Genomic DNA, 22,559 nt, shown 5'->3' on the forward strand with positions numbered 1-22,559 from the left:
ACATTCATGACAACAACGAAAAGAAGATCGAGGCCATTGAATTCAATTTGCCATAGTTTCAATATTTCTAGATTTCTCTTAATGTGTCATCACGAGAAAACTAAAAAATGATGGAAAACAAGATTAATTTGTATTTAAAACTTTGAAAGTGAATGAAACGGAAAGAATAATATAGCACAGTACATCATTTTCATCAAGAAGAATTCCCACCTTTGTATACTACAATGAATGTTGTGTTGTCTATAACATGGAAATTGTTACTCAGAAGCAAAGGAAAGTTCATGTTTTCAAAATAATCCCCAAAAACGCCAACGTGTTGTATCCTTTAGCCTCAAAAAGACCAGACACCTTTTCCTTTGGTGGTGAATCAATTGCCATTTGGGAATTTGACGAGGATTTTACCATATTCGCTGTATTCTGATCACGGTTCAGGCAATTGTATGGTCCCATATCATCTGAAACCAGTCCGCTTGTTTTCTCCTTTCCGGGTGACGATGACGTCATCGTGAAGCTACGATCAAGTTTATCATAATTTTCGATTGTTACGTCACATTGTCGTGTGAGCATTCTACGAGGAAGGGTTGTACCGGCGCCAATCTTTTTATCTTGATGTTGAGAAGGATCGACGATGAAATAGGTTGGAGTAGGGTAGAATATCGAACATTTTCTTGGATCTTGTCACCTTGGTCCTTCGTTTTGGTAAAAGGAATAGGCTCACTGTACAAACGATAGACACCAGTCTTATCGACATCCGTTTTCGCGGAAAATTCGTCAGTTCGTTTCGAAATAGGCGTTGAATAAACGGGTATGGTAGGTTGGCCGCTGGATTCGTCTAACTCAAAGTAAAATGGTCCTTTTCCACACTGTTCGACCTTTGCATTCTTGGGGTCACTTTTTCCTCCTACAAGATAAAACATAAGTGCAAAAATAACTCGTAAAGAAAAATGATTAAGTCAATAAGCCACATACATAAACCTTAACCTAGAGGATTCCGAAGTGGCCGACCTACCCCCTTATTACCACGCGCCCTCTTTTTCTTGACTTTCCTGCAGGACATTTTGGGAACGTTTCGGGCAGAAAAGTTACTCAGGGGAAAATATTAATAATCATTTTGAAATAATGTTCACTAGGTAATACGACATAAAGACGTACAAAGTTAATGTAGACAATATCATAATTATGTCCATATAGTTGCCAATTGATATTATGCATTCATATAGTTTGAAAACTACCAATATGAATAATAACAATTTAAATATGACTTGTTATCCTAAAGTTATCAGTCAGGGACTTTTTTTCTTCTCCTTTCTTGAAATGCTATCATTCATAATGATGTCTCGTGGTTACAGCAATTAGAGGTCTCGAAAAATCATTACCAGAAACTATGAAAAAAATTCGAATTGATAGTAATTTAAAATTTTAACTCTTATCTATATGAAAACATAAATACTAGAAAGACACGCAAATCACAAACCTTTATTACTGATGGCAGTAGAGGGCGTTGTTAGCCTGATGTCCAAGCTGCTCACTGTGGTCATGTTATCATCTTTCTTGTGAAGCTGTACCTCCTCATAAGTATGCTGACTCTCCTGACTCTCCATCTTCACAAGACGACGGACTCCCTTGCCTGTCACATTAAAATGAAGAATTCATAGTTGCAAGTAAATGGGTATTGGTGCTAATGCATTATTTTGTATACAAATTTCATTATTCCATTGTGTTTTAAAGACCGTCTGTACTAGTTTGGCTAGGAGGGATTAGACCACCCAGCAAGGTCACTGACAGATGGCTATCTCATCAACTCAGCTCTCCATTAACAGAATAAAAAGAGGGTCATGGAGGACCAATGGTCACCGATTAAGCATTGTTTTCTATATAGAGGGAGCAATTAGCTACAAGTAGTACAGTGGAGCTTTAAATCCCTCCCTCTAAAGTACGTCTTTCTCTACTGCTACATTTTCCATCTGCAATACTTATTTTACTAGGATCCTATATTATACAAGCCGCCGATTTTTTAAAGGTTCCTCATATTCTACTTAATCTATAAATATGAATTGAGAATCATTGAGACGTGCTCTGTAAAAATTTTACTTCATAAGTATCATGTATGTCTAATTTTTTGTAAAATGTGGAACAATAAAAACTTGAACTTGAAACTTGAAATGGTTTCTTCGTTGACCATGATGTTATGGGTGATGTAAATATGAAAATCAATGTGTATACGGATCGAGCTGAAATCAAATAAATCTATCGTTTTATTCAAAATTCCATGTAAATCAATTTTTTCGGAAATTGTAGTTTAAAATCACGCAAGATGTGTCATCACGTGAACGTTTAGTGGCAACCCCCCCCCAAAAAAAAAGAAAGAAATAACACTGACAATAAAATAGAATGAAAAATATGAATATATATAAACAAATACAAATGAAAATACTATTAATAATGATTATGATAAAATTAATTATAATAATAATATACACTTACTGGATGGTGCCTCTGTGGAGTTCAGAGTAACTTGTTTTCTGTTGGAGGAAAAGGGAAAAATACCAAAACCATTAAAAAGGGTGATAATAATGGGCCACAACAAGGCAGAGAGGCAAAGCATGCAAACAATGATCATGACATCAATTAATACTTGTCTTCGTTCTCTACAGTAGTAGTTTTGTTTACCGATTTCGAAATATTATTTTAGTTTTTCAATTTTTTGGTTTCTGTTTTTAGCATTTCTGTGGCTATTTGCCTTCGTGCATCGCTCGTCATCTTGAAGAAAAGAAAACCCGGCGAGGTATGGGCACTGCATCCGATTGATATGTAAACGGACTACCCCCCCCCCCCCTAAACCCAATTGCAAAAGTTGTACTTGGAGAAAGAGAGAGAGAGAGAGAGAGAGGGGTGGGTAGAGTGATACATTATTACAGGACCACTTCCAGAGATATGCTCGCGGCTGAATGATAGAAGTCGGTCCGTGTACATAAGATCCCTTATACAATTAATTTCACATTACACACAAATTAATCAGCAATACTGTGAATACCAGTCTTACTGTTTCTTCCTTCGTGACCGACGAAGTATGACGATAAGTAATGCGACTGCGACGATGAGTATTACAGCGGACACGGCAATGCCAGAGAATACGAAGACGCGATGTTGATCGAAGATGCCTTGAGCGGGGCCTTGAGCAGGTGCACGAGCTGCCCCCACATTAGGCATATCATACGACTCTGTGATTGAGTATGCATCAGTACTATTCGTTATCCCGCTGGTAGTACTGGTGTGGTTTTGAGTGTCTTCGAGAACGATTGGTGATGTGATTCCGACTGAAATGAGGGAGAGGTTTATAAAACTTCAAAAAATGATAGATAAATAGATTTTTAAAAATCAATGAATAAAAAAAAAGGGGGGGGGGGAGTATCATTTCGTTCGTATAATCGTCATTGTGAAGAAATTACAATAGCTATAAAATCACGTATTCGTTATTTCATTATCATCGTCACAAGAATTATAATAATGATGATCATACGGTGTAAACGAAGTCCCCGCTGCCCCTTTTCCATCAAGTTTTAACATTATATATAACATTAACCCATTTTATGAGTTCATGAAATATCACAATCACATAATCCCTACGTCATTAGTTATAACGTTGAATATTTGGTAGAATTAAGAGAAAATTACCAGATCCTTGCTCGGTCTTGACGCCAAGGCCACTGGTAGATGATAGGCCTACTGTTGACACGCTTCTTTTCGTAGTTTCGATCGTAACTGATCCGATGTTTGCCTTCAAGTTGATGTTTCTAAAATAAATACAAAGGGAGTAAGGTGAAAAGGGGGGCACTAATTAAAAAAGAAAAGGAGCACGTGTCAAAGTAATTATCAGATGTGGTAAAAAATGAACTTACGAGAACGGAAAAGGGACACTTATTACAACATAAAAGGGGCACTTATAGAAAGTTAAAGGGGGCACCTCTCAAATTTGAAATGAGGCATTTATAAGAGGTGAATGGACACCTATCAGAGGTGGTAAGAGGTAACTCTTGTACCTAAATAGGGGCACTTGTGAGAATGGAAAGGGGCACTTGTCGAAGGAAATGGGGCACATATCAGATTTTAATAGAGACATTTATCAAAGGTGTGAGAAGAGGCATTTATGAGTAAGGGCAGGGGCGGATCCACGTAGCGATTTTTCCGGCCCTCCTACCCCCTTCCCCGCTTATTCACCGACGGCCGAGTCGCAACTAATATTTTCTCACGGATTGCCCCCCCCCCCCCTCTTCCCGCCGGCTGGATCCGCCACTGAGTAGGGGAAAGGGGCGGGCTCTTATTGAAAAAAAGGGGGTTTTATCAGAAGAAAAGGGACACTTATTAGACATGAAAAGGGGCACTCATCAAAGAGACGTAAATGAGCACTTATCAGAAGGAAAAGGGGCACTTATTATAAAGGAAAAGGGCACTTGTTAAAGTAAAAAGGGGTAACTCACAGCTTTAAATATGGGCACTTATAAGAGATGGTAAGGGGCACTTAAAAGAATGTGGAACGGGCACCTATTAGAAATGAAAAGGGGCACTTAGCTGAAGTTAAAGGGGTCCGTCACTTTTCCTATATAAAAAGGGGCGACTGAGGGTACATGCAAAAGGTACAGCCGCCTCAGACTGACCCGGAGCTCCCTCGGAGCTGCTAATGGTGCCAGGTAAAAATGTCAGGGGAAAAAATGTCAGAGGAAGAAATGTCAGAGGTAAAAATGTCAGAGGAAAAAATGTCAGAGGTAAAAATGTCGAGGAAAAAATGTCGGAGGTAAAAATGTCAGAGGTAAAAATGTCAGAGGTAAAAATGTCAGAGGTAAAAATGTCAGAGGTAAAAATGTCAGAGGTAAAAATGTCAGAGGTATAAATGTTGGAGGTATAAAATAAAAACAAAATCATGTGGCAAGTTTGTTATGGTTACACCCGGGTTATAATATTAGGCTTATCGAAAATGAACAGCGAGGGATATTCTGCAGTCGTTATTTCACCGCTGCTTTATTTTCCACTTTCCCAGTCTAAATTTATTTACCTTTCGGCCCCAAATTGTGACTTTTTGCCCGATTATTGCCGAAGGAACTTGAATGTTCTAGATGATAGGGCCTAGAGGTCTAGACTAGATCTAGATCTATCATCTATGATCTAGACTATAGATCTAGATCTAGTCTAGATCTAGAAGTAGAAGAATCTAGTCTAAAAAAGTCTAGAGTCTAGGCCTAGATTTAATTTAGATCTAGACTAGGTCTAGGTCTATCTAGACTCTTGTCGAGGGGATAAATTAGCCGAAAATCTATTTCAATTCTTTCTTGGAAAATTGGTGGCTCTGAAAAGAGCCGTTGGTTTTGGAGATGGTCTCCAGGCCAGCCAGGTCTCGGATCTATCGAGACGTGGTGTATTTGGTGACAGCTTTGGTGCCTTCAGAAACGGCGTGCTTGGCCAGCTCTCCAGGGAGAAGAAGGCGGACAGCGGTCTGGATCTCGCGGCTTGAAACGGTGCTCCTGCGGTTGTACTTGGTAAGACGGGAAGCTTCGGCTGCGACGCGCTCGAACACATCGTTGACAAAACTGTTCATGATGGACATGCCGCGGCTAGAAATGCCAGTGTCGGGATGAACTTGCTTCAACACTTTGTAGATGTAGATTCCATAGCTCTCGCGTCTTCGTCGACGTCTCCTTACAGCGGCTCCACCACGACGCCTGGCCTTTCCTCCTCGTTTGGATCCCTTGCCTCCCTTGCCAGCTCCCTTCTGGGGGCTACGTTTGGTCGGACTTCGCTTGGTAGGACTCTTCTGAGACGGCATGATGATTGCTTAAGATTTCAATCAATCTAATGAATGATGTACAACCTGGTGCTCGACCTATTTATAATAGATGATGTATGCAAATGAGGATTCGGGATACGAGTAGCCGACCGGCAACATCTGAGAACCTACCAATCAAAGCTAAGCTACGGATAACTTGTAGCCAATCAGAAAGTGAAATAAAAAACGCGCGCATATGCAAATTAGTAAGTGTCAAATAAAAAACGCGCGCTTATGCAAATTAGCGAGTTTCGAGGATCGCGTCGACGTCGATTGAGTACGTGTCACGTGAGAAGTGAATAATGGCGGGATGTTTCCTTTATGTGTAGACTACATACTTTATACATTCGACCTAAAGAATAAGTCTGAATTTAAGATGTAAGGACATCGAGTAAGGAGTTGCCCTTTCTAAGTACCCCTCCCCCCCCCAGAATTTAGCCAATCGTTACTTTTTTCTAAATCTTTATCTTTGGGCACAGCCTAGATTTCTTCCTAGGTCTACTCTGATAAGGACAAGGTATTGGTTATTAAAATTTGTATTAGAGTCTAGGCCTAGACCCTAGACCTAGACTATTATTTAGACTATTTGGCAATTTCATATTACAAGTCGTATTCTAGGCCTAGAATCTAGATCTAGATATACATGCAATATACATAAAGGGAAAACGTATTTATAACAAATTAAAAAAGAACACTTTGAATACTTACTCCCTAGCTGTCTGGAAGAGAAAAAGCAATTCAAGATTTTGATACTAGTACTAGGCCTAGATCTAGATCTATCACTTATTATGACCTGCAGGCCACTTCCCTACCGACTTGGGGGGGGGGGGGGGGTGATTCTTTGGAGCTCTAAACTAATTGTGCTTGCAACAGAAATACATTGAAGTAATTTGCTCATAGAACAGTAGATCTATAGTGATTGTGTTTTATCATTGCATTGGAATGGCAGGTAAAGGGCAGAACATTGTGTGGTAGTCCACGTGTATATTTATTAAGTGAAAAAGAGACCCGCTAAATACAGTCTAGATTAGTATTTCACCACATACACTTTATAGTATAGACCTTACATACAAAAATGAAAAATAAAGTTTAAAAATTTAAACATAGGTCTATTGACATAGTAATATTAATAACCCCGTGAAGCGATAACCTAGGCCTAGCCCTAGGACATGCATTCCTCATATTAGGCCTAAATAAAATGGTCTTCATAAACAATCTTGTCTGCCTCTAAGAAAAATGGGTGTTTCAATCATGTTCTAAGAAATCTAGTTTATCTTGTTTAAAGTTACATTGGACCGGTGTAACAGGGTATATTCCTAGGCACCAACAGCAAGCTCTTCCAATTGAGATCTATCAAATACTTGTGAATACAATTATTGTTATTTACTAGTATATTTTCTTTCAGAGGCCGGGATCAGGAGGCGGTATACGGTATCATAGACATATTGAAATATTGGAGACTTAAAAGCTTTCTTCTGAATAGTGACTAGGCTTTTGCATTCCCAATCAAATATAATTTGTGGAGTGCCGTTATGCAACTTTGATGTTTGTTTAACTTTGATTGTTTCTTTATGTGTATGCAGGCTATTTATCATTGTTTTGCGTTTGAAAATGATTTTTGTATTACTGAATCAGTTAAATGAATTGAATTGAATTGAATAGATTGCCTCCTACTGCTTTTGTCTGTGACCCATATTTAGACGGTACGGTTCAACAAACTTTATTCCAAGTTCACAAGCGCGTAATGTTTTGGTTTCGACGCGCGTTACCCCTCATCAGATTTCTTTATGATGTCATAATACATGTACAGTATACGCGCGAGCATTGTCACGTAACAAAAGCTATGTACATTTAAATAGCTCGAATGACGTCACAATGAATGCATCGAAAATGTTCCGAGCCTATTTCCCCATTTTTATTAGACGTGAAAACTCACTGTAAAGATGGGTTTTCCACATTCGATCCTAAGGTTTTAGAAATAAAGGAGTTCCAAAAACTGAACAGCGAGTCTGGCGAGTGATATATTTCCCCACGGTTAACCACCGCCCCTAGGTTTATATATACTGTATGTATATATATGCCATGGAAATGTACAATATTAAAAGACCCTTATCGTCGGTTGTTACAGGCTTTACAATGTTATATATTTCACCTTCTATATCGCATGTCAATATTCTAGGCATTTGATTGGTCAAAAGTCCGGGCATCAGAATTTACTATAGACTGCTTGGGCGTTTTAAAAGCGAAACATATTTACTGGGTATATAGGCCTATAGCTACTTTTACTTCTACTTCTACGAGGCAAGTGCGCAGTAAATTGGCATTGAGTTAGCACTTTCGCTCAGTAATACATTCACTCTTCTCAAACCATTTGATCAGTATCTTCCCCTACAATTAGAAACTGACAGACATGTTCTTTAAATAAAAATATCATTTTTTAAGGATACGCACGCGAAATGCGGTATATAAAACAAATAATGAATTTGTATTCGTCGGGTCGAGGTTAAATCTAAAACCCCTTAGTGATCTCAAGACTGTACTCTCGGGACACAGTACAGTTTCGAGATCAACTAGGCTAATATTTTTTTAAACTGTGCCCCCGAATTAGGCAAACAATATACAGTCCAACCTGCCTAAGTGACCACCTGTCTACAAAGACCGCATTTTTTTTGTTTCCCTTGAAAATGGTTTCTCATTGAAACATATACTAAAGGAACCTGTCTACAAAGACCACTTTTGTGTTTTCCTTGGGCGGTCGCTAAAGACAGGTTTGACTGTATGTATAATTTAGACTGAACACCTACCCACGCCGTGCTTGATGTGGGGTTGTCACAGGATCAGGCACAGGATCAGGCACCGGATCAGGCGGACTGTGAATCTCATGAGAATCCCATGCCGAGGAATGATGGGCTTCAAGCCATCCTGCATGATCCACGAAACTTTGATGATCCCAAACTATCGAACTGTCAGGCATCTTCTTTTAGATCCCGTTCGTTCACGCTGTCTTAATTGTCTTCGAAGAAAACTGCCAAGAGAATACTCCGTACCTTCGCAGACAGGCAAATTCGAGATTGTATTGCTGATCGAAGTTAAAAGCTCCTTAAATTCACAGCACCAAGACGATTTCTGAAGTATGTCCACTTTCGATCACGTCACAGTAGGCTTTGATGTAAAGACCAGGCACTGGTGACAAAAACGAAAACCTTCAATAACCCTTGATACTCTGTGGTTACCTGAATATTTTAACAGTAAAGCATGACGTCATCGGGACCTTTTCTTGTTCATTCTTTTGCCTTTAGAAGTTTGAGACGGTAGCGTAATTATTTAGGTGTAACATATAGCGAACACTGGTCGGTGGGTTTTATATGGTGCCGATATGTGTTGTCTAAGCATTGTTCTGATTGAAAGTGTTAAGTATATTCTTGTGAATCCTTTCGAAATCACCCCTCCCTTATACTGGCTGTGTCCCTTACCCAGCCATCTCCATTCTCGCTCCCAGTAGGCTACACGCGAGCCACCCCCCCCCCCCGACTTCGGGGTCGGATGGACCGCAGTCGTGTTCCCCAAATCTCCGGTAAAGGGGTACTTTTCGCGCGATAAAGTCCTGCCCGAGAATAATATAAAAAGGGGGTGTATTTGACTTTTCATCCGGACATTTCTTTAAAAAGTTTTTGTTTTCCTTCTCTCTCTCCCTCTCTCTTTGGACCCCTGAGAAAATTAAAAAAATGAATATCATAGATAGGGGGATACATTAAGCAGAGATCCGGATTTAGGGGGGGGGGGGGGTCTCCAAGGCATAAATGTTGGCAGTCCTGAAATAGGGGGTGCTTTCAAAGGGAGGGAACAAGCATACGCATACCCTAAATAATATTGAGGGTGGGGGGGGGGGGGGCACGCGAGTCTGCGACGTCCAATGCCATACCAAAACCAAATCCCGGATTTCGTAGTATGAGACACATCCTGTAAAAACAATGACGCGTTTAAAGAATTTTACGAATAATGGCCATTACAGACGGGAAGTAAGACTGAAATATCAAAAGAGCCTCCTTGAACTTGCAGCTGTAAGTTCATGAATGGAAGTAAATCAGGGTCGTATTTGTTTATATTGTTTTTTTTTTGGCAGGAGCATTGTTTTAAAGCCACATAGCAATAAGGCCTAAACAAAAAAAGATGTTGTTTGCCCTTTGCGACCGACCCCAAAATCTTGAAATCTACCGTCGGCTTTTTAAAAAAGTTTTTTTTTAACCGTTTTTTGAGAGAAAAAATATTGATAAATTAAAAACTGTGAAATATCCCCCCAAAAGGAAGGGAAAAAAGAGAAGATTTCCGACCGACCGACCCATGTTTTCGCACCTAAAGGGCAATACAACATCTTTTTTTATTTTTAGGCCTAATGTCCATGTGTATCCATTATATTTCGCCAACACCAGATTTGGTTGAATTACAAACTAGTGTAAGCACAGGTCCCTCAGGCAGCGACAATCACTGTCCTACAAAAAAATACTCCAGCTTGCCTTCATATCTTGGGGTATGAGCCTTTAATAATGTACGACCGTTCTACAGTTTTGTTCTGTTCAGTGACAATTACTTTGCGGTCCTTTTCTTAACTTCTCTGGGGCCAGGGGCAGATCCAGGGGGGGCACGAGGGGCCCGGGCCCCCACCCCTGGCAGAAAAAATTTAACAAAAAGACGGTTACCAAAATGTTGCTTTTTTTGGCTCAAGGAGGGGGGGGGGTGTCGAGTAAAAAAAAACAATGCTCACTACTCCCCCCCCCCCCCCCCGCCTTTCTCTCAAGAGGGGGGTGTTGGTTAAAAAATATATATATTTATTGGGCTCACTACTCCCCAGTTATATTTGGTTTGATTTAGAAAAGGAAAAACAAACTTTCTAATGATACTAAACAAAGCGTTGATTAGGCCATGGCGAAAGAGATATAAACGAGCTTACTCGAGTTTAAAACATTTTGGTAGGTTTTATGTTGACGTTTATCTGGATTCTAAAGTCAATTCATTCTTATTAGATTAATATGGTACGTGTAACTGCATTGTTACGGCGTGTTAATTTGAACATCGACCTGTCATCGTCTCGCCATCCCTATTGGCTCTTTGTCTTTATCATTTTCTTCACCTCAACTTGGTTCTCTTTCAACCCCCCCCCCCCCTCCCTTCTCCTCTCTCTCCCTCTCTGTCTCTTTCTTATTTCATCCTCTTTCTGTTCACCCATCTCTCTCCAGCTCCCTCTCTCTTTCTCTCTCTCCACCCTGCCCTCAGTTGACACTTGCGTTCTAAAACCAGAAGCTCCATGTATCTCAAAATATCTCTTAAAACTTAAGAACAGAGGGAAAGATTAAAGATATGCTGTTGGAAATTAAGTTTTAATTGCATTTATTTCTCAGATAGTCAATAACTGTGGATTGGGATGAATTGTACAAAACTGCATAAGTCTCTGACACCGGGCTTATTTCAACATGGACATAAACCTTCAAGGCATCAATGGCAATTACGATTTCTAGACCAATAGATGAAAGCCTCCAACTTACCATAACATTTTCGGACATCTTTTATAAAAAATTAAAAAAACATGTGATAGATAAATGGATTTCTAAGCAAAGCTGAAGAGAATTTCAAACACAGTTAAGTGCAGAATTATTCTTTGAAATAACCGATTCAGATGTACAAAGCTTTTGAGCTGAACTCTATTATTCTATTCTGGTTTAGATTTAGTCCCACTATCACTTTCAAGGTTTAACATGACTTTCACCATTACCACAACAATATCAAGAACACCTAATTTATTTTTCTCAAAGTGATTGCCATGTGATTATATTTACCAAATTGTATTTGTGATTTTTTTTTAAGCAAAGATGCAAATGTTGTTTTGCTTTTTTCTTTCATGGCCAATGGTTAATAATATCAAGATAATGTACTCTTCCCTGAGAATAATTACAGCCTACTTTGTGCTTCATCACATTTCTCGTAAACAATAATCACTCAAAGATACCACATAATTATAAAACCAAACTCTTTTTCATGACGGATATGCTATAAACAAAAATATCTATACATCATATAAACAGTTAAACCACTGAATTATTCATACCCCCTGTAATTAAATTCGATGTTATTTTTGTTCTTTGTAACTCAAGAATCAAAAGTGGACTGGTTGAATTAGGCCTTTTGTTGAATACTCATAGATGTGAGCTTCAATATATCACACTATCAAGAAACATAAATTGGGACTAATCAACTTTATCACATACTTACTAGCAATTACAAAAACTTGGCAAGACTAAGAATAATCTAGTTGTTAACTGTAATACATTTACGAAAATTACGAATATAACATAACATAAATTGAACACAAGAAATCTCTTTACCTCTAGCTTCACAAACAGACCCAGATTACATCAAAGCTTGGATAGGGGGAGGTGGTTCCTCCCCTTTCAACCCAACTTGTCATTAGTTGGACCATGAGTCGGTAATGCTAAGGGGAAAGTATGATTTCATGTGACTTAGAGAATGAAAGACATTTTGTCGATGTAGGTTCACTTGACAGAATAGAACAGGCATTTCAAATTGTGATATTAGAGCGTACTTTAAATTCATACTATAAAAAGGAATTCATGTATTGAATTAGATATCCCTGTATATTAAATTTAATGTGTTTCAGATTAGTTTTTTGTTTGCTTGTTTGTTTTTATTATATTTATTATTATTATAGTAAATTCTTGATTTCTTCCTTTAGAAGTATAACCTGACACCTTATTTACAACAAAATTCAATAAAAATAGCCATGTACCTGAGAAGGAAAAAAAGAAATTTGTGAAGTTTGACCTCATTCACTTCCAAATTTGAGCTCTTTGTTATACCTGCATTAAAAAGGGGTCAATGGTGTTCTACACTTTGTGCTTTAAAGGGTCTCATTCTTTGGTGCTGTGCTAAGATTGTAAAGGATTATCTATTCTGTCCAGTGAACCTGTGAGAGGGGGGGGGGTGTCCATTCTCTTTACAAGATGATACATGACGCTGCTTTCTTCTCCACTGGAGTTACAGTGCCTTCACCCTTGTAGTCCTCGATGGCTTCCACAATCTACATCATAAAAAAGAGGGGGAGGGGGGGGTATGAAAAGTATAGTAATTGATATTTTGGGATACGAAAGAAATTGCTGTCTTATACTATAGAGACAATTAATCAATAATATAAATTCAATTAGACTTCTACCTGCATTTAAACAAGTAGATGAATGAGATATATGTATGTGTATACACCCATTTGAACATAAAGTGTTTAAATAATGACAAGAGAGGGCAGCAATCAGAAAGGTTGATAACAGTATAAGAGGTCAACTTTCAAGAGTGTTATGAAAATGTTTGGAAGTCATTCTTCTTGAAATCATGCTAGATCAGTGTGTGATCAAGTTTTAAAGCTACTGAAATGTATAGTTTTAACAAAAAACTTACATGGCAGGTTTTCTCTTGTTAGCGGATAATCAGGGCGGATTATCTGCTTATATCTCTGGTTGTTTTTAGTATGCTGGTTATGGTTATGGTTATTGTTATGGTTATGATTATGGTACATGTACCAGTCAACTGTTTGTATTTTTAAATGTGCTGTAGTTCTCTCTGCCTTTCTCTTTTTTCTGTTCTTTCTTCAACTGCATAGCCTCTATTCTGCACCTTCTCTTTTTGTTATGTAAACTTTGACCAGTCCAATTTTTCCATCTGGTCATTTGGATCTACATGTATTCATACTACGCCAAAGTAAAGCCTTCCTTGTTTGGCATTCTGTCTACCCAAAATATCCTAAATGAAAAAGACCTTTTGCAGCTCCAATTTTGCAACACAGTTGGTTATTCAATATTTATATCTCAGTTGTACATTCTTTTAAAACTAAATGCCTTTTCAGTAAGTTTAATACATCCCTTTCTCTTGATGTCAAACCTCCTAATGTTTGTTCAATTTTTTTTTTTTTTTTTTTTTGAGGGGGGGGAGGAAATAACTCTGCTTACATTTACTTTATCTCTTTTCAGGCAATTAGGAACCACACTTTTCCTTACAAAACTAATCATATAAACTACCATAACTGATCAAAAATTCTAAACACCTTATAAAAGAAACATTTGTGTTCTTGTTCACACTTACTGCATCTAAGTCTGGAAACCCTCCATTTTTGAGCTTGGAATACAAGACCTGGCCATTCAACTTAACCTCGAATGAACCTGGAATACAAGTAAAGATATTTTCAATGATGGAGACAAACATACACAGTATATAATACATGATCTGAAATCACCATAACTCATTTACAAGACATCGCCAGGCGTAGACTGAAGATATAATCTGAACTGTCATCCCTCTCGTAATCTTGGAAAGAGTTTCTTTTTAAGGTACAATACTTGTTTTACTTGTCGGACACCCATTTGAGAATGAGGCCTGTGTTTTCTTCACCACCAGACTGTTTAATCTTCTCACATCTCATTGTATCAGAACCATTACTGGTATTTTGATGGCAGCTAGTTAGAAGAGATTTCATCCTTCTCAAAACAGGCATAAATGCTGAAGTGCTTTCATTGTCAAGATTTTATTGTGCAGTTTTGGTCAACAATAACAACTTTCATAACCCCTTAATTAAAGGGTTGCTGATAGAAAGAACTGCCGATAGAAATATTATCAACACGTCCTCCTAGCTATATAATGTATAGCATTGATCAGCAAATTTGGCAGCTACCTACCAAACCTGATCTAATTTACATATGTCATTTTCTATATAAAAAAAAGATGAGAGACCATCAAGTGCCTAGAATTCAAGTGAAATACAAGACATTGTTCAGTCAGTCACCAGCTAAAAATGCATTACTTACTAGGTCTGCCCCGCTTGCCACTAACATCCACGCCTTTGATTGCTGACTCGATCATCTCGTGCAGCTCTCGGTAGCGCGGATAGTACCCTCAGGAACCACTGTATAAGAGGAAAGAAGAGAAATAGAGAATGTAGAGGGAGAGAGGAAGAGGGAGATGAGAGAGAGAGAGAGAGAGAGAGAGAGAGAGAGAAGTATTATTAACATGTGACCTGGGCCCTTAACGTTCAAAATTCTAGTCAGAATACTTGTTTTCTTTTTTTCCAAGCTTGAAATTGTTGGATAGGAAAATTATGAATGAAATAATTCATGTAAATCAGTAAAATGTGCCTGATTTTTGCCCACTTTCCAAAGTTTTCATTGAGACCCCCCCCCCTTCATTTTTGTATGTGTGTGTTTTGGAGAAAACCCCCCCCCCCCTCTTTTTTTATAAATAATAATGATTTTTTTTAAATCTAAAAATGCTAATGGATGACCTTAAAAAGGTGACCTCACCCCCCCCCCCCCTGCTTATTTAGTGGCTGGCTGAGTCGTTGCGAAATTTTCTGCCCGATTTAAAAATGTTAAACAATGTGAAAAAATCCTGCGTACGCCACTGTGTAGTCCATACATCTTTCAGTGTACAGTTCATGTAACATTACCAAGACTTCGCCAAATTTCTTATAATGTTGATGATTCCAGAACCTTGCAGTACACGGACCTGCCAACCTCTGGAGTTTAAAAACTGTATTCTTTAATCCCAAAAGTTGTATTTTACTGACAAAAGTTGTATTCTTAAAAATAAACATGGACTGTTACACGGATCAATATCTCTTACAGTGTCTACATACAGGAAGAAATGGATCATTGGTTGAATATGCATGATTTTGTCACGACTGATGTGTTCGATGAACCAATGAACATCCCCAAATTGCCGATGTGAGATGCTTTATATGACAGAATGGGCATTTTTCCATAGAAAATGGTACACACACACACAAAATACTAACAACAAAAAAATTATTATTAAAAATAAAAAAAAAATTAAAAATTGTATTGTATTGAGGAAAATCGTACTGTCGTATTTGCTTCTAAAAATCGTACTAAATACGACTTAATCGTACTGGTTTGTAGGTCTGAGTACACACCAATAATTGTATGCTAGATGATCAACCTTTTCAGATCGATTCCACAATGTTTCTTTCACAGTGCAATCGTATGACCAGAACTCAACTAATAGAGTTTATTACAATTGGGACCTTTCATGAATGAGCTTTGAAGCTCCCTGCTCCAGAGAATTTATATTTTATAAACTAATTCCTTGTTTTGTATAATAACCTCTCATTTACTTTTCACCATACTCTACAAAGCTCAATATTTGTGTATAGATATGTACCTTTCCCTACATTAACAAAACACCTCAATGGCTCTAGCTCTGTCTCTCCTTCATACCAAATGTCTCTCTCTCACTCTCCCTTATTCTACATCCCTTCTCCCTCTCTTCCTCTTATTCCACCTCACCCCCTCTCTTTCTCTATCTCTTATTTTCCCCTTATTCCTAATCACTACTTATTTTACTTGGGTTTTTTCTCACCAATTTGACCCAAAATGTATGATTAATATTGTTTACAAAAAAATCAATCAATCAATCTCATCAATCCCTCAAGAAGAAAATAATGAACGTCACATGAACCACCTAAAAAAAAAAAAAATACACCTCACAATCTTAAGAATGAAATAAACAAATCTAGAGTCATCAGTCTGGAAAGTAATTTGTATTTCCTTTTATTTTCATTATAATAGAGGCAAAGTGCATAATTAATCAATGTATCGCACAATATAAAATAATGTCGGGACATAGTACTTTCAAATCAATCTACATATTTATTTACACAACTAACATATTTTCTGTGTCATCATGTAATATTTGGGGGTAGTCCTCATACATGTTCATGTACAAGGGTGTCAAATATTTGTCTCCATGGGTAAATGCTTGGTTGTTCAAAGATGCATAAGGAGTATAATGATATTTGAAATTGCAGAAGCAAATATCAAGTGCAACTTATATGTGATAAATATACAACGTAATATTGCCTGTTTCACAGCCAGCAAAGTGTTGAAATCAATATATGAACCAGACAGTCACAACAGCAGGATACCATTTGGTATACAGATAAATGGTGTGGAATGTTTGTGATTCATAGAATACATGAACCTTACAAGTTGCAACATGTACCACTCACTGGGAAACAAAAAGGTCCATGAGTACATGTAGTTCTTCTACACCTCAACTTTACACTGTATACAATTACATCTGTGCATAATAACTGCATATAGTTTGTATATATATTTGTTAATGCTTTTATATAAGATTTTTTAAATATTTTAAGATTGAACATCCAACTGTGCCTGAAAAAATTGACAGGGTAACATGGGACTCCCTAGTTTATTTACTCATTAGCTTTACAACGTACGGTGCATGCACAGTACATGTACGGTAGATACTCTTAATAGATAGAATATGTTAATTGGGCATTTTTATGTACAATAGTAGGGGAACTGGAAGTAACCACTAAATAAATAATATGGCACTTTGATATTAATAAAGTATGTTTCCCCATAGACCTCATAATGTGTAGGCTGGACATGTAACATTGCATTAGATCCCTTTTGTTTGAAAACAAATGGAACTAGTAAATGATACAATTTGGAGTTGTGCCGAAGAAGATGGTCCATACATGTACAGTGTATGTATCTGATAATGTAGTGTACATGTACATGTACATGGCATGGTATGACAGTGACAACACATCAAGAACGCACCTTTTAGAAATCCACAATTATCACAAGTTTGAACTCAATATAAATCCAATATTGAGCATACTTGGTGTTGTGTAATTTCAATTTGGTTAATAATTGTCCAGGAGAAACGGAGGCTTTCGACTTACAGTGTACTGTACATACATCGTACTTGGAAGAAAAACAATAAATAGACATAGCCATCAATAATCTTGGACCTTTGGAATTGTTTACTTTATTTTACTTGCAAATATACTTTGGACAAAATATAAAGCTATCAAATACTGCAATGTAATTCTTGAAGAAGGGTCACCTGTAACAGAAAAAAAATGCTTGTCACAAAACCCTACTATTTACCCTCCTACAATTCAATCATACACTCCCGGAAAGGCTGCCTGAAAGGTTTGACGATTGAAAGAATAATGTTCCAGGATTAAGTCTTGATTCCTAACTCTCTAAATGTTTAACATGTATACTGAACCTTAGCCTGGGATAGACAGTAACAGGGATAAGGTACACATGGACCCCCAAAAACATAAATTTCAGAAACCCACTGTTTTGACATTTAAATCGGGGGGGGGGGGGGGGGGATAAACAAAAATGACTAAGGACACTGTGGGAAAAACTTAGTGTAGAGCCCTGCTGCAGCACGTCTTTATTCCTTCTGACAATGTTTATCTCTATTCTCTTATAATAAAGATATTAATGTCTAAACTCATGAAGTGCACTTTAAGTATATCACCCAGAGAATAGTTTCCTACACCAAAGGCAGAAATGGAAGGGCTATGCTCAGTCAATCAGTTAAATTCTTTCCCCTCACAAATTCGACATAATAAACAAGTGAATACTAATTAAATCTCTAACAAGCTCATGTAGTTAACCAATTATAAATGGTAAAGGTAGGGTACATACTACATAAACTTTTCTGGGACGAAAAAAGGTTCTTTTAGCAGTACATCATTAACAATCTCACAGCAGTACCTCTACCAACTATATGCTCTAAATTTATATGAAAAAAAAATCAAAAAGAATTCATAAAATCCATAGATATGGCAAGAAGCTACTAAACTCTAGAGATTGTCTTCCTAAAATAATAAATTCAGGTTGTCTAATTTTACTCAGATAACTCTACTGTTATTGGTACTGCAAACAACCCCTACAGGAAAGTTATCTTGTGTAGTTGTTCCGTCCCGGGGGGCATGATAAACCCCTTCATTTGAAGTCTCGGTCCAGCCGGTCTGGGCCTCGAAGAGAACTTTCTGAATTCTCATCTTAGCAATTCTCTTTGCCTGTAAATCGGTAACACTTCTCATCTCATTGCCAACGTAGCGCCCAAAGACTGCATCTTCATCGTCATCTCGGGTGGTCTTCTCTGCGTACGTAAGGACTGCTTTTAAGAGTAATTTGTCATTGCCCTGCTCAGCAGCATCAGGAGGCTTTGAAGCGTTGGAAGTAGATCCAGACGGTAGGCTGATGGCCGTTTGATCTCTCTTTAGTTTCTTAAATGGTTTACGCACCTTCGATCTGGCGCTACGATACTGGGTGATGGACGGACGTGATATCGATATGGGCGAAATGCGTTGAGTGAACGGTGACTGGTAAGGCGAGGATTCTCGAACAGATACATGCTCCTCGAGCTGGTTCGACTGTCCGGGGTTGTTTCGTGAAGTGCTTTGAGGTTGTGGAAAGTCAGAATCTGGAATCATGCTGTCATACATCATTTCAGCGACATCACCATTCTCCAATGAATTACTGTCTTCCTTGTAAGTGCGTCCAACATCTCTCACTTGACTCAGTAGAGACAACTCTGCAATGTCATTTTCCTGACAACAACAAAATTATAATCATACAAAGAGTTTCATTAGTAGAGTAAACATTGTCACATGTTCACTTACAATAGTTGTATCATGCAATTACCAAACAAACTTGTTACAAAAGAGTTAAAATATCTATCGATCCCTTCGCCTCTGTACTATTTTAATGTTTTACTTTGTTCCATTTAACAAAAAAGTGAAATATAATGAAACTACAAGCTAACTTGGCACATTATCTATCAAGTTTTGTCAAAGTAAGTGTGCTGTACTGTTGAATCATTGAATGCATGGTTTCAATTTGGTTGAGACTAATGGAAACCTTCTCTTTATTTCAAGTTTTTATGGGTAAAAGAAGACAAATTATGAAACAGCCAATTGAAAGTTTGAAGAATAAAAAATCAAGATAAGAATTAAGAAATATGATTAGAAATCACGTTCAACCTACCAGTTGCACTAAATGGTGGAAATGGTAAATGTTGAATGGTACATGTATAATATATTTTACCACTTTTTAAATTGTTGTAACTAGTTTCTTAATTGTATTCTGACATACAGTAGGACCTGTCATGATATACATTTTTAAACTGTTTTTCTCATGCATATATACGCAAAACGTATTGCAAGTGATGAGTACATGTTGGGTCATTTGTGTGCTGTAACATAAAAACTCCTCAACATTTCTTTTCCACAAACACAAATAACGGTGTAAGATAAAAGTACCATAAAATGGACAAGAACAAAAATGGGTACCTTGATTGACTCGGAGTCAGCCTTCCGTGGAATGATGAAGTCATCTAAGAAATTCAGATTAGGAAGTAACCACCACGAGGAGACGGTGTGACCAGTTTTACACTTGGGGTGTTGTCCTTTCTGAATGATGCGGGCATACTGGGTACGGATGCTCTTCATCTTAGCTCGGATTTCATCCTCTGAAAACAAAACACATCAATACATTTAATTGTGCATCTACTATGAAAAATATCCTTCAAGCAATTCTAAACTCAATGTTGAACTGAAAGATATCGGTTTAAACCCTGACGTTTCAAGGATCATGTTTCACCCTTCTCAATTCACAGTTTGCTTTGGATAAAACTGAAGGGCTATCATCATGTACACACTTGTTCTTCTTTCTTCATGACATTCCCATTTCACATTGATATTCAAAAGTATAGAGGCATTAGATGACCTTGTTTTCATCTCGAGTTTCAGTACTTTCTTGCGGATAAATACACTATTTATACATTAAAATATTTTGACATGTGTATTTTTTTAAAGGTAAAAATGAACACTTTTTTAAAGCTCTTCTTTTGTGTGCAATTTCTAATTTACCTCTATTTAATAGTAAAAGTATGTCTTTATTATTTGGAAAATGGTATTTTTTAAAGAAATAATTTAGTACACAACTACAAACCTATGCCTTACTTACTTTAAATGCTATGTCTTGACATTAATTAATTTCATAATTAAACCTACATGTATTTGGAGAAACTTACATTGCACAATTGAGATGCATAACACTACGATTGATATATACAAAAAACATTAGTTCGTAGTGTAGGAGCATAATGATCATGATCAAAATTTTCAGAAACCCTTTTGTGCAAAAACTTGCATTTACCTGTAGACCAATTTTAAAGGTAAAGACCAGTTTTGGAAACGCCCCCCTCTCAAAAAATGAAATGGAAGCTCTGATTACCAATCATGTGAAAGAATGTTTTGAATATTACGTGACGATACAAATTTTGCCAGAAAATCGCCTACAAAGTGATATATTTGGTAAATTATTATATCTATCCGGATAGATATCGCGCATGTGTTGCGTAGTCCCATATATACATGTACATCTTTCTCTGTACAGTGCTTAAAGACTGAGCAAAATTTCTTATCATTTTGATGATTCCAGTACACACCAATACTTATATGCTAGATGATCAACCTTTTCCGATCGATTCCACAACCTTTCTTTCACAATGCAATCGCATGACCAGAACTGGTCTTTACCTTTAAACACAATTTTATGCAAGTGCCAGAGATCGAAAGACTATATTTTTTAGTTGAAAGTATCATGGATTTGTCGCTTATCATGGTTTTGTGAAACGGAAAGGTCGTGCCGTAGACAAAGATACTACTGTCATCGAGCGCGAATTGATTTTATGTTTTATAAAACAACCCAAGTTGTTTTATAGAACTCATATTTGGTTGATGACCACCTTTCATTAAATTATAAAAATTAGCACAGATCTTATGATTTATAAATCCCCTACAAAACTACCAAGCACATGACCATACCTTACTCCAATCATTCTGACACAATGTCAATGAATAGACTCACCTTGATTGCCCATGAGATCAGCTATTTCAATCCATGATCTTGATCTTTCCTCTCTGTTGTGGTAGCCAGGACTTGTGTTGTCATACAGGCATGGTCTATTCTGGTATGTCTCAACCAATTCCACCAATTTCTGCCTTGTCCAACCTAGGGAGTCTTCGTGAGAGTGCTGATTCGCCGCCATATTGCTTACAATAAAATGGCATCACATGACTGCCGAGTTGCTGCCGCATGATTATAATATTGTTCTGTGATTGGCTAACACTGCAACGACAAAAGACCGGGCGTTGCTGCCGCGCCTGCGCTAGTTTCTCGCACGCAACTTTTGTTGTGGCGAGCGCTGCCGGAGAATCAACAACCGCAGCTCGCTGCCGCAAATGACTCGGCGAAATTTACTGGAATCGAGCGGGGGAGTTATCCGGTACTGGACGGTACTGTATGCCTGCTCTGAGAATCGCATAATTTCCATGATAACTTACCAGTATTCGATGGTTACCTTCTTCTGAGCCATGGTGATGGGCAAAAGTCTATTTAGTCTCTGGAAAACAGTAAACTAATGAATTGAACACTGTCTTGTTTAGGAGAAGTAGAACACACTGGGGACGGTCGCAAGCAAACTGGACCTGCACTAGGAAATTAATGTCAACAATAATTGTGCACGCACATGCGCATATGCACCGGTTTGCGCTTTAATTTTGCATGCAAGTATGAAAAGCTTTCATTTGTGCACAAGTCATGTCTTTGAAATTTTTGTATGATCCCGCAATTATCCAAATACAGCCATGTAGTGATAAATTATTATGATAATTTATGTTGTAGTTTGAAACTATGAAAGTGACTCAGACTTCACTTTCAAAATAGAAATGGTTCATTATGAAATACGGCATAACTCTCCTGGAACCTGGGCCAGGGGGATTCCCGAACCCCGAACTCGCCGGCCATTATAACGGATCGCCCCGCCC

The 22,559-nt window shown here is 37.7% G+C and overlaps 3 protein-coding genes and 1 long non-coding RNA gene across 4 annotated transcripts; all 4 read right to left on the reverse strand.

The window, feature by feature from the left end:
• Positions 1–542: 542 nt before the first annotated feature.
• Positions 543–9,091, reverse strand: LOC115918116. The gene is made up of 6 exons (XM_011662429.2): positions 8,623–9,091; positions 3,676–3,794; positions 3,044–3,317; positions 2,485–2,522; positions 1,475–1,627; positions 543–901 (listed from the first exon to the last, which is right to left on the reverse strand). Exons 1-6 carry the CDS (start codon positions 8,790–8,792, stop codon positions 543–545), a joined length of 1,113 nt encoding a protein of 370 aa, XP_011660731.2. The 5' UTR covers positions 8,793–9,091.
• Positions 5,369–5,828, reverse strand: LOC115929989 (histone H2B.1, sperm). Its single transcript, XM_031000253.1, has one exon. The coding sequence runs from the start codon at positions 5,816–5,818 to the stop codon at positions 5,396–5,398; it is 423 nt and encodes a 140-aa protein (XP_030856113.1). The 5' UTR covers positions 5,819–5,828; the 3' UTR covers positions 5,369–5,395.
• Positions 9,092–11,174: 2,083 nt separating the features above from the next.
• Positions 11,175–22,256, reverse strand: LOC581608. The gene is made up of 4 exons (XR_970311.2): positions 22,077–22,256; positions 14,680–14,777; positions 13,961–14,037; positions 11,175–12,908 (listed from the first exon to the last, which is right to left on the reverse strand). It is a non-coding gene; the product is annotated as an uncharacterized LOC581608 (long non-coding RNA).
• On the reverse strand, positions 17,662–21,973 carry LOC115918276. Its single transcript, XM_030972240.1, has 3 exons — positions 21,601–21,973; positions 20,019–20,197; positions 17,662–19,277 (listed from the first exon to the last, which is right to left on the reverse strand). The coding sequence occupies exons 1-3, from the start codon at positions 21,779–21,781 to the stop codon at positions 18,573–18,575; spliced, it is 1,065 nt and encodes a 354-aa protein (XP_030828100.1). The 5' UTR covers positions 21,782–21,973; the 3' UTR covers positions 17,662–18,572.
• Positions 22,257–22,559: the final 303 nt, after the last annotated feature.

Source organism: Strongylocentrotus purpuratus, unplaced genomic scaffold, assembly GCF_000002235.5.
Source record: "Strongylocentrotus purpuratus isolate Spur 01 unplaced genomic scaffold, Spur_5.0 spur5_scaffold_6, whole genome shotgun sequence".
NCBI lineage: Eukaryota > Metazoa > Echinodermata > Echinoidea > Camarodonta > Strongylocentrotidae > Strongylocentrotus > Strongylocentrotus purpuratus.

Coding starts and splice junctions, on each gene's coding strand:
- LOC115929989 (XM_031000253.1), bottom strand. CDS start 5,818: ATGCCGTCTCAGAAGAGTCCTACCAAGCGAAGTCCGACCAAACGTAGC.
- LOC115918116 (XM_011662429.2), bottom strand. CDS start 8,792: ATGCCTGACAGTTCGATAGTTTGGGATCATCAAAGTTTCGTGGATCAT. Junction 3,318..3,675: donor CAAGACCGAGCAAGGATCTG/GTAATTTTCTCT, acceptor CCCTCATTTCAG/TCGGAATCACATCACCAATC. Junction 2,523..3,043: donor CGGTCACGAAGGAAGAAACA/GTAAGACTGGTA, acceptor TTCCTCCAACAG/AAAACAAGTTACTCTGAACT.
- LOC115918276 (XM_030972240.1), bottom strand. CDS start 21,781: ATGGCGGCGAATCAGCACTCTCACGAAGACTCCCTAGGTTGGACAAGG. Junction 20,198..21,600: donor TGATCTCATGGGCAATCAAG/GTGAGTCTATTC, acceptor TTTTGTTTTCAG/AGGATGAAATCCGAGCTAAG. Junction 19,278..20,018: donor CTGACTCCGAGTCAATCAAG/GTACCCATTTTT, acceptor TGTTGTTGTCAG/GAAAATGACATTGCAGAGTT.